Here is a 17083-nt window from a genome sequence, read left to right as displayed (position 1 = left end):
TACTTTGTTCCTGGGTACTTTAGAAATTTTTACAAAGTTAGTGTAATAAGAATTCTTAGTTATCGGCAGTGTATAATTATGTCACTCATAGTTGCTGTTAATAGTGTGATGCTTAAACTTACTCTGCCTTTAAAGTATTTGTTATTTTTATATTTTCTTTATTAGGAATTAATTGGTTATGTATTTTCACCTGTGAGCAAATAGTTTGAAACCATTATGTCTCTATAGACAGGAATGAGTGAGATTTCCCCTTCACCCATAATAAGTAGGAAATATAATTGATTTTAAAAGAAAGGTCAATTTGGCCAACATTGAACTTTTAGATGTCTGCCAGGAACTCTGTCCATGAGGGTTAAAATACTTCTATCTAAGCTTTAAAGGAACTTTTATGAATCCCTGGGAAGGGAGACAAGTGAAAATAAAACTGTAAAAATAAAATACGTTTAAACCTTGTAACATAAGGGGTGCCTGGCTGGCACAGTTGGAGCATGTGACTCTTGACCTCACAGTTGTGAGTTCAAATCTCACATTGGGCTTGGAGCCTACTTAAACCTAGCAACATTAAGCATTCAAAAATTGTATTAGAGTTAGATAATTTTCATCTAATGTCCCTTGACATAGAGTTAATACAGCTGTAGTATGTATTTGAGTTTATTTGAAAGGTCAGTTTCTTTACGTTTTATGTATGATCACACAGTACTTCAGGATAATGAAGCTCATATAAAGTTTAATGATTTGACTTCAGCAATTTTGAATCTAACTTCACCAAAGTTGTACTCTGGAAGTTATACTCTGATGTTACAGTTTGATTGATCTTCTCAGTTGTGGGAGTGGGAGATAGGTAGCAGCAGGATATAAGTTTGAAAAGATTTGTGTGATTATATTCTCATTTACTGGTCTGAAGAGCTTCTTATACAACACAAAACCAACCAATGTAACTAACAAAACCCAAATACACAGATGTGACTCAAGATCTAGAAGAGGTCAGCCTGGCACAAATGTGGCAGATTTACCAATTTTAAAAATAACTTCAGTGGTTCAAATAGTTTGGCTTAAGAAGACTTTCATTTGAGCAGGTCAGTATACATTTATTTATACTTTTTCCCTGGAACCTGCCAAAATGATAACCAATGAGTAAAGGATATAAAAAATAGAAAGTATAGAAGACTCAGTGTGAAAATAGAGACTAAGACAGAAAGCTAAAAATAGGAGATCAGTTTGAAATTCTGGGTGAGGAACCAATAGAACCTCCTGTTTCTTGAGGCCAGATTATCAGCCCCCCCCCCCCTTTTTTTTGTATCTCTGAGGAATATCAGAAGTCTCATCTTGGAGACAAGAGTGGAGGGCAGAATTAAGGCTTATAACTGAAAACAGAGTGATTAAGGGCAAATCACTGTCCTCCAGGGGAAGTCTCTAGCCATACCTCCACTTTCTTAGAATGCCTGCAGGGAGGTATCTCCCTGCCCTCACTCTCTAAGTAAGAAGATTAAGGAGTTGTAGAGAAGCTGACTGGTCCCAGGGAGATCCTCACAGTACAGTTTTTTTTGTTTTTTGTTTTTTAAGTAAACTCTACACCCATTTTGGAGCCCAATACAGGGCCCCAACTCACCACCCTGAGATCTTGACCTGAGCTGAGTTTACAAGTCGGATGCTTCACTGACTGAGCCACCCAGGTGCCCCTAGTACAGAGTATTTTTTAAGCGGGCTCATCACTTATTGGTAGAGTTTACTGACTCTTGGTTATCATCTCATCATCATACAGTGAGGGCCATCATTTGGTAAACCTATCAATGCCCATGGAGCTTCTAAACCTTTAATTTTTTCAGTCTTAATGTAAATGGACAGTCAGGAATTGCTAGATACTTGGGAAAAGTCTTTTTTTTTAAGATTTTAATGAGAGAGCGAGAGAGAGAGACATAGGCAGAGAGAGAAGCAGGCTCCTTGCAGGGAGCCTGATGTGGTACTCAATCCTGGGACTCCAGGATCATGCCCTGAGCTGAAGGCAGATGCTCAACTGCTGAGCCATCCAGGCATTCCTAGGGAAAAGTCTTTAATACGAAAGCCACAGACCAAACCAACAGAGAAAGGAGTCTCAGCAAAACAGTGATAATGGTGGATGAAGAAAATTTCCAAAGACCGTAGAAAATGACAACAAAATGCCTTAAATAGAACATTTATCAGAAGGTGGAACAAAAAGTCAAAGAGGTGCTTAATATAAAAGGTAAGGTACAAAAATCAGAAAATAAATAGGAGAGCCAGCATCCACCTAATAGTGGTAATAGAGAGACAAGAAAATGGGAAGATTTTCTTAAATATTTATTTATTCATTCATTTATTTATTTAATTTATTAAATATTTTACAATGTTATTATTTTTTAAAGATTTATTTATTTATTCATAGAGAGAGAGAGAGAGAGGCAGAGACACAGGCAGAGGGAGAAGCAGGCTCCATGCGGGGAGCCTGATGTGGGACTTGATCCCGGGTCTCCAGGATCACACCCTGGGCCGCAGGCTGCACCAAACTGCTGTGCCACCAGGGCTGCCCTATTTATTTATTTTAGAGAGTGCACGCACTCACACACACACAGGTACACACTGGGGGAGGGGGAGGAGGGAAGCAGACTCCTTGTTGAATTGGGAGTCCACCCTGGGGCTTGATCTCAGGATCCTGAGATTACGACCTGAGCCAAAACCAAGAGTCGGCTGCTTAACTGACTGAGCCATCCAGGCACCCCCAAAATGGGAAGACTTTATCAGATAACACCATAAAAATTTCCAGAAGGACCTACCTCAGCTTCTAAAATAAAATTGCCTGTCAGCTGCTTAGCACAATGAGTTATGTTAAAGAGTGGGATGAAAGGATAAACACAACAATCAAGAAATTTGAGGATGCTTAAGGAGAATTTTGAAAGCTTCTGGGCTAGAGAGTGAGTAGGCAAGGGGAAGATCATATACAAAGGTTTAGGAATTAATGTAGCTTCTTTAGACTTTGCAAAAGTAACACTGAACTCTGGAGCCTGGAAGTTAATAGAAGAATGTCTTCAAATTGAGAGGAAATTTATTCTCAGCTGACCTTAAAAATGTGATAGAATAAAAATGTTTTGAGATATTCCGTGTCTCAAAATCTGTATCTCACACACCTTTTCTTAAATACTTGCAGATATTTTATTCCAACATAAGACAGTAGACTAAGGAAAAGGAAGACTTAACACCCAGAGTTCTAACCAGGACAACAGTGCAAAGAATCCCCATGATAGAGGTGAAGGGGAAGTTCCTGGATATTAGTTATGTAGCAGGCCTACAAGTCGACCAACTCAAACTAGAAAGGAGAACAAGACTCAAGAAGGAGATCTTCATTAATAATGTGGAAGGAATAGCTTACCTGCTCATTTAATCATATGAAAAATACCATTGAGGGGTGCCTGGGTGGCTCAGTCTGTTGACTGCCTTCAGCTCAGGTCATGACTGGGATTGAGTGCCACAAGGGGCTCCCAGTGGGGACCCTGCTTCTCTCTGCCACTTCCCCCGCTTGTGCTCTCTCTCTCTGTCAAATAAATAAGTAAAAAAAAAAAAGAAAAAAATACCATTGAGAAGGGCTTTTTATATTGCATGGAAGAGTTTGGAGATAATTAGTGATAGGTATAAATAAAACCAAGTAAATAAAAAGAAGTTAGAAGCTTTTTAAAAGACAAAGTTAAACAAGAAAAGAAATATATTTAATTTATATAGGCTATGGAAACATCATCATACCTTCCTGTTGCCTTCCTGCCTTCTAGTATCTCCTCACTAGTTACTTGGGGACCCAGGCAGGTGGGAGCTCCATCTCAATTTGAGCACACACTGCCCTAGCAGGGCCAGAGGAATAGCACATTATTTCCATTTGGAAGTGACACAGTATTGCTCATATTTATCGGCCAAAGCAAGTCACGCCTGACTTCAAAGTGGGAGAGAAGGGCAGGGAAATATGTTCCTGTCATGTGCCTGCAAGAAGTGGGATGTTTGTGAACTGTTCTAGTGACTATTCGATTAGCAATGAGGAATCATTAAACAGAATACTGACAACTTTTGCTTTAACTGTTTTGTAATGATGAGTGGAGGAATAGGTAGTAGGGGTGGCCAAACTACTAACCTGTTACAGTGGGCAATGTATAAAATTGATCAGTGAAAAAGTAGCAGTATAAATGTATTTAATAACATGGAGATAAATACCAAGGAAAACAGCCAAAAGAGTTAAAATTGGTTTGGCTCTGTTGAGTAAGACTAGAGGTGAGAAAGTTTGGGCAGGCAGCTCTAGTTTTTCATTGTAAGCTTTTATATAATGCTTTCCTAGGGTAAAAAGTAAAAGGTTCTGATAATACCCGTAATTATAAAGTGGTTGTGAGAATCAAATGTGATCATATATATTTGTACATATAATAGCAACTAATGGAAAGCCTGAATTACTGTTTGTGGGCTGATGATAGATTTCTTTCCTTTTCCTGTTAGGTTGTAAGGCTCTCCCCAACCTCAGAGTTTCTGACCTAAAAGGGCTTAGTATAGCATTGCCTTCAGTTGTGGAGGTGAGGGTGGGAAGTAGATGCTATTTTCTCTAGAGGGTAAAGAAAGCTTCCACAAAAGAGCTTTTAATCTTCAGAGTTCAAGTGCCACTCAAAGCCTTAGTTAGGCTTGAGTAACTTCCCTTGGGATTATGAGAAATGCATGCCATGTATTGTTGGACTCCAGTGACAGATATGTATAAATTGAAATAAACTTGAATTTATTTGCGGTTTTTTCTTTTAGGATGGACCAGAGATTTGTTTTATGAAAGGGGCTTATGAACAAGTGATAAAGTATTGTACTACATACTACAGCAAAGGGCAAACCTTGGCACTTACCCAGCAGCAGAGAGATCTGTACCAACAAGAGAAGGCACGAATGGGCTCTGCAGGGCTCAGAGGTAAGGCCATTTCAGCAAGATAATGCTTGCTTGCTTGCTTGCTTTCATTGCAGTAGAATTGACATACAATGTTATATTAGTTGTAGGTGTACAGCATATTGATTTGACAAGTCTATATTGTGCAATGCTCACCATGGTGGCACGGTCACCATCTGTCACCATATAACATTATTATAATATTATTAACTATATTCCCTATGCTGTACTTTTCATTCTCATGATTTTTTTATTTTATAAATGGAAATTTGTACCTCTTTATCCCATTCACCTATTCCTGCACCCTCCTCAGTGATGCCTTCTTTTAATTGTAGCTGAATTCGTGCTTCACATCTGAGCTGTCACGCTGTATCCCAGGCTTTGTAGAACATCCATTTCTAAAGTGTTATGTTTTAGTTGGCTCTTTGACCCCTAAAATAAAAGAAGTTGGGAATGTAGCAAAATACGAAATTTCTAGTTCTTACAGATATGCATTGGCCTCTGAGTAGGTGAAAGGAATTTTATTTTAGACAAGTTTATTTTATGAGAAGGGAGATAGAAGAAGGTAAAGTGATATTTCTCATTTCATCATTTGGACTGTTGTAATTATTGATAGATCTAAAATACTTTCCTAAATACTAAAGTTTTAAGCTTTTAATTTGTCCTTTAAACTGAGGCGTTCCTCTTCTGCTGACCTTCCCTTGCCATTCAGAGGAAAGAAGTGTCCAGATTCTGATTTTATGTCTGTGTTGCTGACTAAACAATGATGGGGGAGAGAGGATCTGATATGCACACAAACATTAGGCTGTTAAGGACAGTATATGTAGGATTGAAGAGGCCAGGGTTGGGGCCATACCTGGTTTTTACCTTCTGGATAGTCATCTGGCTTGTGGGGAATATATATACTTATGTAGTCTCTCTCAGGGAAATTGGAAGAGTTGCCTTCCTTAATCTTATTATTTTACAAAATAGAGATCAAGCACAGTCCTGGAAGGAGGAAGCAACTTAATGTAAAAAAAATATTCATGGTTCACTTAAGCAAGGGCTCTCTGTGGTTATAAAACATTTTGATAGACCTACAGAATTTCTGCTCTTATAATAAGCTAGGTTTAGAAAAGTACTCTTGTGGCTTTGAAGGCAGAGTTTTGTTATTTTTAGCAGCTCACGGCAAGGGGGTCCAAAGTTGGCTTGGGTTTAGAGACACTAAAGAAGTTTCAGAGGTTTCACACTTACTTTAACTCATCATCTGAAAGATTATGGAAGTTTGTGTATTTGTGGTTTGGTGTGACATTGTGAAAGAGACCAGAGTTGGGAGAGGAGAAAAATCTCTGTTTTGCAGGGCTTTAGGAAATGTTCTGGTCATTTGTCTCTTGCTTCATGTCTTTTCCTCTGGTTAAGCTCCACTTTCCTCCTCTCCCTGAAATTACCATATTGGGAACAGAAAGACATCAGATTTAACTTGATATGTACCTAAGTTACATCTTCTAAATTATAAGTTTCTTAAATATACTTGGTTCTTAATTTTGAAATTAGAATATGTTTTGTTTTTATGCTTTAGTCGGGGACCCTCCTCATGAAAAAGGTCTACCTAACCTTGTCCCAAACAGTAGTAGTAGCAGTAGATCTTCATTTGTGCTAAGGAAGCAAACAAACATAGGATACTAACCTCTAGGCTAACCCTCCACTGAGAGAGCCAGGAACTGATCTCCCTTTCTTAGGGTTTACTGACACATGAATTGATACTCACTTTCCCCTTCTGTTGCCTTCTGCCTCTGTTCCAACATCAAGTGACTCTCCAGGGTGAAAGCCTTTGGAGCTCACATCTACATAATAATTAGGTATATTACTCTGACATTGGGAGAATAGAAGTGGTTTGCCTCTAACCCTGGTTTTCTTTCTTTTTTTTTTTTTATCTTTTTTTTTAAATAAATTTATTTTTATTGGTGTTCAATTTACCAACATACAGAATAACACCCAGTGCTCATTCTGTCAAGTGCCCCCCTCAGTGCCCGTCACCCATTCACCCCCAGCCCCCGCCCTCCTCCCCTTCCACCACCCCTAAATTAAAAAAAAGTTCTATATTTTTTAGTTTTTTAAATTGGAGTTCAATTTGCCAACATATAGCATATCACCCAGTGCTCATCCCGTCAAGTGCCCCCCCTCAGTGTCCATCACCCAGTCACCCATCCCCCCACCCACCTCCCCTTCCACTACCCCTTGTTCGTTTCTCAGAGTTAGGAGTCTCTCATGTTCTGTCATCCTCACTGATATTTTCACTCATTTTCTCTCCTTTCTTGGTTTTCCAAATATATTTAATCCTTCTGCATGAATAAGAATGAATACTGCTTGTGATCTGGTTATGACTTTTCAGTTTACCCATGAGATACATATGTTTAGTTAGTGTGCTTTTTTGTGCTCTCTCTGGTAAATTGTTCAATCTAATAATATTCCAGATGGTGATACATTTTTGGCTCATAAGGTAGTTATCAGAAGTTCCAGAATTCTGAGGATAAGCTAAATGATATTTGGAAATGAGCAATACTTTGTGTTAGATCTTAAGTGCCCAAGGATGACCGGAAAGTACCAGTAATGATATGGTGGTGTTAGTTAGATATTCTTAAAGAACCAAAGTTAAAAATAAGAAATACTTAATAATGTTATGAAAAGAGTAAAAGAATCCAAACTGCTGTTAATTAGTGGTGGTTCAGTCACTTTACAGATTAATTTAGCTTCTAGGGTTTGTCATGTACAAAATTGTTGTATGTTGTATATAGTTAATTAATATAGCCTTCTCTTCAAGCTATTGAATTGTTCTGGAGACCTATAAAATGGAAAGATGAAGATACATTAGTAACAACCCCCTTCAGAGGTGTCTGTTTAAAACTGATTTTCAAAGCTCAATAAACCCATAGTTTCTCCAAATACCTAATTATATTTTCTAAAGAGCTAATAGTTGATGTTTAGAGGAGCTGCATGTAATCGCTTTGTAAAAACATTTATTTGCTCCTTACTTGCCTTTCTGCTTAATAATTCTTTAGTAATAGCTTTAAGCAACTCCATATCTAGAATCATTGATGTCTTCGCATGTAATAATTTTTATATTTAATGATTATATAATAGCGTTATAATCTTAAGTGATTTATTTGTCTCTAGCTTTTGTCAGTAAATTGTAATGCTTTTGTGACTCATATTTTCTTTTTTGGGTTTTATTATTTCTTAAGTTCTTGCTTTAGCTTCTGGTCCTGAACTGGGACAGCTGACCTTTCTTGGCCTGGTGGGAATCATTGATCCTCCTAGAACTGGTGTGAAAGAAGCTGTTACTACACTCATTGCCTCAGGAGTATCGATAAAAATGATTACTGGAGACTCACAGGAGACTGCAGTTGCAATTGGTATAACTACGTTGCTTCCTTTTTTTCTTTTTCTTTTTTTTTAATAGCTTTTCTTAAATGAACTGCAGTACATAGCTTTATGAACCATTAGATATAAAGTGTGTATGCATAATATTGACATTATACACATTTTTTAAAAGATTTTATTTATTCATTCATGAACGACAGAGATTGAGAGGCAGAGACATAGGCAGAGGGAGAAGCAGACTCCCTGTGGGGGACTTGATGTGGGACTTGATCTCAAGACCTTGGGTCACAACCTGAGCCAAAGGCAGACAGTCGACTACTGAGCCACCCAGGTGTCCCTGACATTATACAATTAAAATGAACTCTCTTATTTACTCATACTCTATATAGAATTGTGGGCAAAAATTTATTTTAGGCTAAAAATACTATTAATTGAAAATACATAACTGTTAGGAAATCACATTTACTTTATTCACAAAAGAATAGTTCATTATTTTTAATCTCATAATCCACTATATTGTTGGATTATGTTTAATCTCATAATCTACTAGATTTTGCGCATGAAAGGAAACATGAAATTTAGTTTTCCCTTTAAACTTGAGGATTATTTGCAAAGCAGACTTTGACTTATACCTGATTTGAAAGAAAATAGCTTGTGTCTATATTCTCTTGTTACATCATGTATGTGCTTATGTTGTTTGAATGTCATTTAAGATTACCTTAAGAAATGTAAGAATTGAACGGCACCTGGGTGGCACAGTTGATTAGGTGTCTGACTCTTGATTTCAAGTTGTTGGATCATGATCTCAGGATTATGTGATTGAGCGCCCCGTTGGTCTCCATTCTGGGCATAGAGCCTGCTTGGGATTCTCTCTCTCCGTTTCCTTCTCTTCCCCGCCTGCACCCCCCATATATATATGGGGAAAAAAAAAGGACACTGAAAGTTAATCTCCTGGAATTTATAAATTGTAATTCATGCTGATAAATTTAAGGTTTGCTAAAATCCATTAATTCTGATTTTATTAATATAGCAAGAGACTGGTATAGGAGTTTCACACTTTATGTTATCTAAGAAGAGTATGTCACCAGAAACAACATTGTTGGGAAGATTATACCTAGAAAAAAAAATTTTTTTTTTGAAAAAAATTGTAACATCTATTTTCTTTTACATTTAACTACATGATTACCATAGATCCACCAATGTTTTGTCTGGCTTTGGATACTTTCCTTAAAATGCATTCTGATCTTTATTAAAATTGAATTACTAAGCAAAACCTGATTGGCCCTGTTTCAGTTCTTACGTATGGTGGGTTAAATTGTCAAAACTCTTATTCTTAAGTTTAAACAAAAATAAAACAGAAAACCCTAAACTTTCAGATAAGTTTGTCTTACTAGTAATTTGTTTTGGTGATCCCTTGGTATAAAGACATTTTTTACTTAAAAATGAATGAATAACAAATCATATAAAGTGAACCTTATGTTGACTAGCCTAGCAAGCAAAACTAATTTGTTCAATTATGTTTTCTCTCCCATTTCACCTTAGCTAGTCGTCTGGGATTGTATTCCAAAACTTCCCAGTCAGTCTCAGGAGAAGAAATAGATGCAATGGATGTCCAGCAGCTTTCACAAATTGTACCAAAGGTAGGTCTAAACTTAAAGCCTTTTTAGATGGAAAGGCCTTATTCCAAGTGTTACAATTTCTGTTACCTTCATGAAACTGTTTGAGAACAGTGAGGACAGGACTATCTAATTGATCCAAATCATGAAATGAAATCTCATGATTGAAGTCAGTCTTCTCATTAAGAATATTTATGATACAGTTGGAGTATTTATAGTCATTTGAATACAGAGAGCAAATTGTTAACTTTAGCAAGAACCATCTTTCCTCAGAGGAGGGTATATGGAGGTTAAGTGGTTGAATTACATTTACAAAGTACAGAGTGGAGAGCGATCATTACTTTGTATTTCTTACCATTTTGTTTTAAATGTGTCATGAATACTTAATGCTTTTTAAAGAAAATCGAGGTATCATTTTTGTACAGTAAAATTTACCCTTTTTAATATACAGTTCTAAGTTTTGACCAGTGGATACAGTCTTGTAACCAACCACAGTCAAGATCTAGAACAGTTCCATCATATCCCCAAATTCTTCTATGTCTTTTTATAGTCAACTCCTCTCTCTACTTTTAACACTTGGCAACCACTGATTTGTTTTCTGTCCCTATAATTTTGCCTTTTCCAGAATGCTTTAAAAATGGAATCATATAGTATGAGGCTCTGGATCTGCTTTTTCCATTTAGCATAATGCTTTGAGATTTATCCATGTTGATTGTATTAATGATTTGTTCTTTTCTTAAATTGCTGAGTACAGTAGTATTCAGTGTTTGGGTGAATGTGTTACTTGTTTATTGGTTTAAAGACATTTATATTATTTCCAGTTTTTGTTGATTATGACTAAAGCTACTATAAACATTTGTGTTTAGATTTTTGTATGAAAATAAATTTTCATTTCTCTTGGATAAATACCTAGGAGTAATTGTTGGGTCACAAGGTTATATGCTTAACCTTTTAAGAATTTTCCAAGTTGTTTTACGAGGTGGCTTTATTATTTTGCATTCCCACCAGTAGTGTTTAAAAGTTCTAAATTCTCTGCATCCTCACCATCATGCGAGATTGTCATTTTCTCTCACACCTCATTCTAATAGGTAGGAAGTGGATCTTTGTATGGTTTTAATTTGCATTTCCCTCACAGTTAATGATTTTTAATATCTTCATGTGCTTATTTGTCATCCATATATCTTTATATATATATATATATATCTTCTTTAGTGAAGTGTCTGCCCTGCCTATTTTTAAAAGATTGTATCTGTTTTCTTAATGACTTTTGAGAGTTCTTTATATGTTATAGATACAAGTCCTTTATCAGATACTTGATTTGAAAATAGTTTTTGCTAGTCTATGGCTCATCTTTTTATTTATTTTTATTTTTTTTTTCTTTGTTTAGATTTTATTTATTTGTTCATGAGAGACATAGAACGCAGGGACATAGGCAGAGGGAGAGAAGCAGGCTCCTTGCAGGGAGCCCGATGTGGGACTCTATCCCAGAACTCGGGATCACACCCTGGGCCAAAGGCAGATGCTCAACCGCTGAGCCACCCAGGCGTCCCTCTTTTCATCTTTTAGCACTTTCAGAGAGTAGGAGTTTCAAATTTTGATGAAGTGTAGTTTATCATTTTTTCTTTTATGGATAATGATTTTGATGTCTTTTCTGAGAATACTCTGCTTAACCCAATGTCACAAAGAATTTTTTTTTACCTATATTTTCTCCCAAAAGTCTTATATATTTTTAGATTGTTACACTAAGGTTTGTGATCCATTTTTTTAAAAATATTTTATTTATTTATTCATGAGAGAGAGAGCGAGAGAGAGAGAGAGAGAGAGAGGCAAAGACACAGGCAGAGGGAGAAGCAGGCTCCATGCAGGGAGCCTGATGTGGGACTTGATCCTGGGACTCCAGGATCATGCCCTCGGCTGAAGGCAGACGCTAAACCACTGAGCCACCCAGGGATCCCTTGTGATCCATTTTGAATTTTTGTGTATGTTGTGAGAAATGGGTTAAATGGTTAAAGTTCAGGTTTTTGCATATGGATGTTCAATTGTTTCAGCACCTTTTGTTGAAAAGACTTTTTTTCTTTTAGTTTAAATAAACTGAAAAGAAAGAAAAAGACTGCTTTTTTCTTTGAAATGCCTTTTTTTAAACCTTTGATTGTAATGCTTTTCCAACAGATTATTTATAGGGAAAGTATCTTCTTTTTTTATAACTCGTTAACTTCTTCAGAGCCTTTAGGTGTAAGATTATTTTATTAGGATGCTTTGGCTGTTGGGGTTTAGAGGAAGGAACTTCACAAAGCCTCTTTTGTGGGTATGTAAGTTCTGTAGGAAGGGCCTCATAAAGGATAGGCAGTATTATTGCCTCTAAGTTCTTGACAGTTTGAGTTTCTTATCCTTATTGTTACTTGACCTATTTATGCACATATTTGTATATCCTTTAAAATAAGTGTTTATCATCTGACCTTTATTTTTTTTTAAAGATTTTATTTATTTATTCGTGACAGACAGAGAAAAGCAGAGACACAGGAAGAGGGAGGAGGAGACTCCATGCAGGGAGCCCGATGTGGGACTCGATCCTGGGACTCCAGGATCGTGCCCTGGGCCGAAGGCAGGCACTCAACCACTCAGCCACCCAGGAGTCCCCTAAAGCTTTTTATAATAGAATTTTCTGATTAGAAAATTTATTCATTAGAAGTATATGTTCAAATTGTAGAAAAACTGGAAACCTAAAAAAGTAAGAGTCAGAATGGAAACTGCCTGTAATATAATCCAGATACTCAGAGGTTGTACACTCACAGAGCATCCAAAATAATAAATTAACCCATGTCTTTTTAAAAAATGTGCTTAACAAAGCTTGGTTGGACCCTTTATAGTGTTATAAATATTTGTTAAACATAACTTCAGCATTCCTGAAATCATTAGTTATTATAAAACATGTTTTTAGTTGGTGTATAATATTTTGCTTCAGTATACTGTGTATGTATAAACACACAGCAAATACGTGGTTATATAGTCCTTTTTTTGTTGAAGTTTTAGCTTCCGTTTATTTTTTGTTACTGTAAACAATTACTTCAAGGATAATAACAGTAAGCAACTATTTACCATGTGCTAGGCAATGTATATATTACATACATTATCTATTTACTTCTAATAGTCATCTATATTATAAAAGATAGGCAACCCCATTTTTACAGTTGGGGAAATTGGGGCCCAGAGAATATGAGATACTTTGAAGTCTCAGATCTGATGAGTGATGGCAGTAGCATCAGGACTGGAGCCCAGGTCTGTGTGACTCTCAGGTCATATGTTACTTACTGATTTATTGAATATGTTATACACGACATTATCATACATGACTTTGTACCCATCTCTGATTATTTCTGTAGAATAAATTCCTACATGTGAAATGATTGGACCAATGACCAACATATTTACAAAACTCTTAACACATACTGATGAATTGTCCTATGAAAAGATTTTAGTTTATATTGCCACAAACTGTCCTTCATACAGTAGTAGTAAGTCCCTAGGCCTCCAGCCTCACTTGTGGTTAGATTTTAGGTATAGTTACAAGTAGACATGTACTGTTTTACTCGTTTATCTTTTCTGTATTTCAAGCTGTAGTTACTCATGAATGTTGTTTTCAGAGCATCTGGGAACAGTGTGGGCATTTGCTTTATTTTGCATTTAGTGAGGAAGCTATTTCCATATTTGAATGGGAGTGTGTGTGTGTCTCCTTTCCTGTTAGTTTCTTCCTGACATTTATTTCTGAGATATATTCTGTATTAGGTTACCCGGGAGTATTGAGAGGGAGTATACATTAGTAAATATATGTGAAATCTGCAGTTAATTAAACATTTTCCCATTAGACCTTTGTTCAACCTTTTCTTCTGAACCTATTCCCAGAGATGGTAACAAGTAGTGAAACTGACAGATTTGAAGTTTCATTTTATTTGCTTTCTTGGTTCATTCTCTGGGCTCTCTGATAAAAATGCTAATGAACTCTGAAAACCAACTTACAGGTACTTAGAGAGGGAAGTAGCAAATTGCAAATTACAAATTACAACATCAGCTTGGACAAATTACATCTTTTCCAGATAAGAGTTTTGTGCATTAATTATGGCAGATACCCTGATGCTATTCCAAAGAGACTTAAACAATATAAAACCTAAGCCTTGTGAGAAGCTTGTTGAATGACTTAGTTCATGTTACTCTAAAAAGGAATTCTATAAATACCAGGGCTTCCTTCCAGGTATTTCTTTTGACTACCTAAATCTTTTCTCCACGTATTATTAATGAATTGTTTTGGGGTTTTAGGGCTTAGCTGGACTCCTCTTGTCCCCCAATTTTGTTTTCTTTCCCACTTTATCTTGTGTTTATGGAGCTCTCTTATAACCAACATGTATACTTGGTCTTACGGTTTTACTTCCTGTTAGTTTGAATAGCTTTTCTTTTATCCATGTTAAAAGCAAAAAACTTTTCTTCTAAATTTCCAGCTTACTGAGATTTTCCCATATGTACTAAATCTCCTTAACTCTGTTCGTTATTAAAATGTTTTTTAGTTTCCTCTTTCTGTAATTCAGTCTCATTCCAGATCTAACATTGCTCTGTCCTATTGACCTAGAGCCATACTACTTAAAGAGTAGTATGGAAACTGAATTTTGCTTAATTATTTATAAAGTCCATCTAGTGGGAAGCCTGGGTGGTTCAGTTGGTTAAGCATCTGACTTTAGCTCAGGTCATGATCTTGGGGTCTTGGGATGGAGCTCTGCATCAGGCTCCTGCTCAGCAGAGAGTCTGCTTCTCCCTCTGCCTCTGCCCTTCCTCCCCACTTGTGCTCCCTGTCTCAAATAAATAAATAAAATGTTAAAAAAAAAAATCAGGGATCCCTGGGTGGCGCAGCGGTTTGGCGCCTGCCTTTGGCCCAGGGCGCGATCCTGGAGACCCGGGATCGAATCCCACATCAGGCTCCCGGTGCATGGAGCCTGCTTTTCCCTCTGCCTATGTCTCTGCCTCTCTCTCTCTCTCTCTGTGACTATCATAAATAAATAAAAATTAAAAAAAAAAAATCAACCTGGGAGTTCTTAATGTTTTTGTTTATGATTTCTTCCCTGTGTCGTATATTTCCCAATGATTAAAGTGGACATCCTCTTTTGTTCTTTGTTTTTTATAATAGTACCTCTATTTGTATTTCTAACAAACTTATTAACCAAATTTCTGTAATATAATCCCAATCAGCCTGCTGTTTAAATTTTGATAGGTTATAAATATTTTGTCACCCCTTTCTTCTTCAGTGCATCAGGTATCTTTTTATCTTTTCTGGAAGATTAGGGTAACTCTAGCAAGTTATTTTAATGCCAAGAACATTTTTTATTAACCTTTCCTTTAATATTTTCCTGTTTTCTTCTTTTTATGACTTCCTTTCTCTAACACCCTTGTCTGTTTGTGTTGATCAGGAAAACGCTGAATGCTAACCACAAATATAAAAGAGAAAAATACATAGATTTTCCCCTCTCCTTTTGATGATTTTCATCTTTCTCTCCCATATTATTCCTTTTTTTTTTTTTTTTTTTTAAGATTTTTAATTTATTTAAGACAGACACAGAGAGAGAGAGGCAGAGACACAGACAGAGGGAGAAGCAGGCTCCGTGCAGGGAGCCTGACGTGGGACTCGATCCCCGGTGTCCAGGATCAGGCCCTGGGCTAAAAGTGGCGTTAAACTGCTGGGCCACCGGGGCTACCCTCCCATATTATTCCTTAAACTCTCTCCTTTTCTGACATGACTTATTTTCCACTGTCCTTTTACCATCCTGTCTTCATCCTGTCTTCTCCCTTCTTGTTCCCAAACTACAGTGATTTTATTGTGTGCTTTTACCTTTAATTGGTACTTTTTTCCAGGTAGAGAAACAGATATAAAGGCGAAAAGATTACGAATAGAGGAAATTGAGTTACTCCTAATTAATCCTAGCTCTGTGATACAGTGATGTAGCTCAATTGCTAGTCCTTTCTGTTTTGTTTTGTTTTAAATCTCATTTATTTAGCCCATAATTTTGTGTCACTAAATCTAGTATTTTTAGTCAACTAAGGAGATTGACCTGCCCTTCTGGTGCTTTAGGAACAAATTTCACTGTGTACCACATGCAAAACACGAAGTGAGTCTTCAGTTTTGCATTGAGATCTGCTTAGTCTGAAAACTGCTACTCTTTTTTTTTGAGTTGCCATCAAAGCTTTGAGATGCTAAAATCTTATATCAAATGGTAGGTTTATTGGATGCATGTCAAGTAATTTATTATAAAAGAAATACGCAAAAAAAAAAAAAAAAAAAAAAATAAAAGAAATACGCTTTCAGTCCAATAGTTACATCTTCACTGCCACTGTCAGTGATAACCCACAGTGGTTATAATGGAATGATTTGAAATGATTTGCAGTGGCCTAAAGGCAAAATTTTACTCTGTTCAACCTGAGTATTGGTAATTAGCCTTTTACTTAAATATTCTGTAAAATCTACAATCTTTGCTAAACACTCTTGTACTTCACTGTGTACTACATGATTAATTTCTGCAGTAATGTAGAATTTTCACTTAAAAGATAACTAGTATACTTCCTTTTTCTTTATAGATTTTATTTATGAGAGACACAGAGAGAGATAGAGGCAGAGGCACAGGCAGAAGGAGAAGCAGGCTTCATGCAGGGAGCCCAATGTGGGACTCGATCCTGGGACTCCAGGATCATGCCCTGAGGGGAAGGCAGACACTTAACTGCTGATCCACCCAGGCATCCCATTAAGTAGGATACTTTCAATGAGTATGTAGCTGAGTCTTTTTTAAAGACACACTAAAGAGTCTGAGTAAATTTTTGAATTTTTTTTATAGGAAATATGTTCTCCAAATATGAATTATGTGATTCATCGTACTTAGAAGACCTAGCCATATGTAGAAATGTGATATTACAGTTAAATTGAGCCTTTTGCCTAAGAAAATGATCCTCATTTATTTTAGACCTTTATTAAAATTAGGAGAGAATCTTTGAACAGTCTGTGATGGTACTAAGAGTCATTCAATGATTAATTCATTTTGTATTTATAGAGGACTGAAGGTATGAAGCAAAAATCTCTGCCTTCAATGGAGCTTATAGTTTAAGATAAGCACATATATATATAACATTATGTCAGATAAGTGCTAATGAGCACCAACAAAAGCAG

At 36.5% G+C, this 17083-nt stretch overlaps 1 protein-coding gene across 6 annotated transcripts in view; it reads left to right on the top strand.

The window, feature by feature from the left end:
- ATP2C1 (ATPase secretory pathway Ca2+ transporting 1) overlaps positions 1-17083 on the top strand; it is a 136302-nt gene that overhangs the window by 89406 nt on the left and 29813 nt on the right. For 5 of the 6 annotated variants that reach the window (XM_072792779.1, XM_072792776.1, XM_072792778.1 and 2 more), the window contains 3 exons: positions 4780-4936; positions 8134-8304; positions 9815-9916. In XM_072792779.1, the coding sequence (XP_072648880.1) occupies positions 4780-4936; positions 8134-8304; positions 9815-9916 (430 nt within the window). The remainder of the gene's footprint in view (positions 1-4779; positions 4937-8133; positions 8305-9814; positions 9917-17083) is intronic. The other variant, XM_072792777.1, reaches the window with a different exon arrangement.

The sequence above is a fragment of the Canis lupus genome, chromosome 22, assembly GCF_048164855.1.
Source record: "Canis lupus baileyi chromosome 22, mCanLup2.hap1, whole genome shotgun sequence".
Lineage (NCBI taxonomy): Eukaryota > Metazoa > Chordata > Mammalia > Carnivora > Canidae > Canis > Canis lupus.
This window is presented reverse-complemented; position numbering and strand designations above follow the sequence as displayed.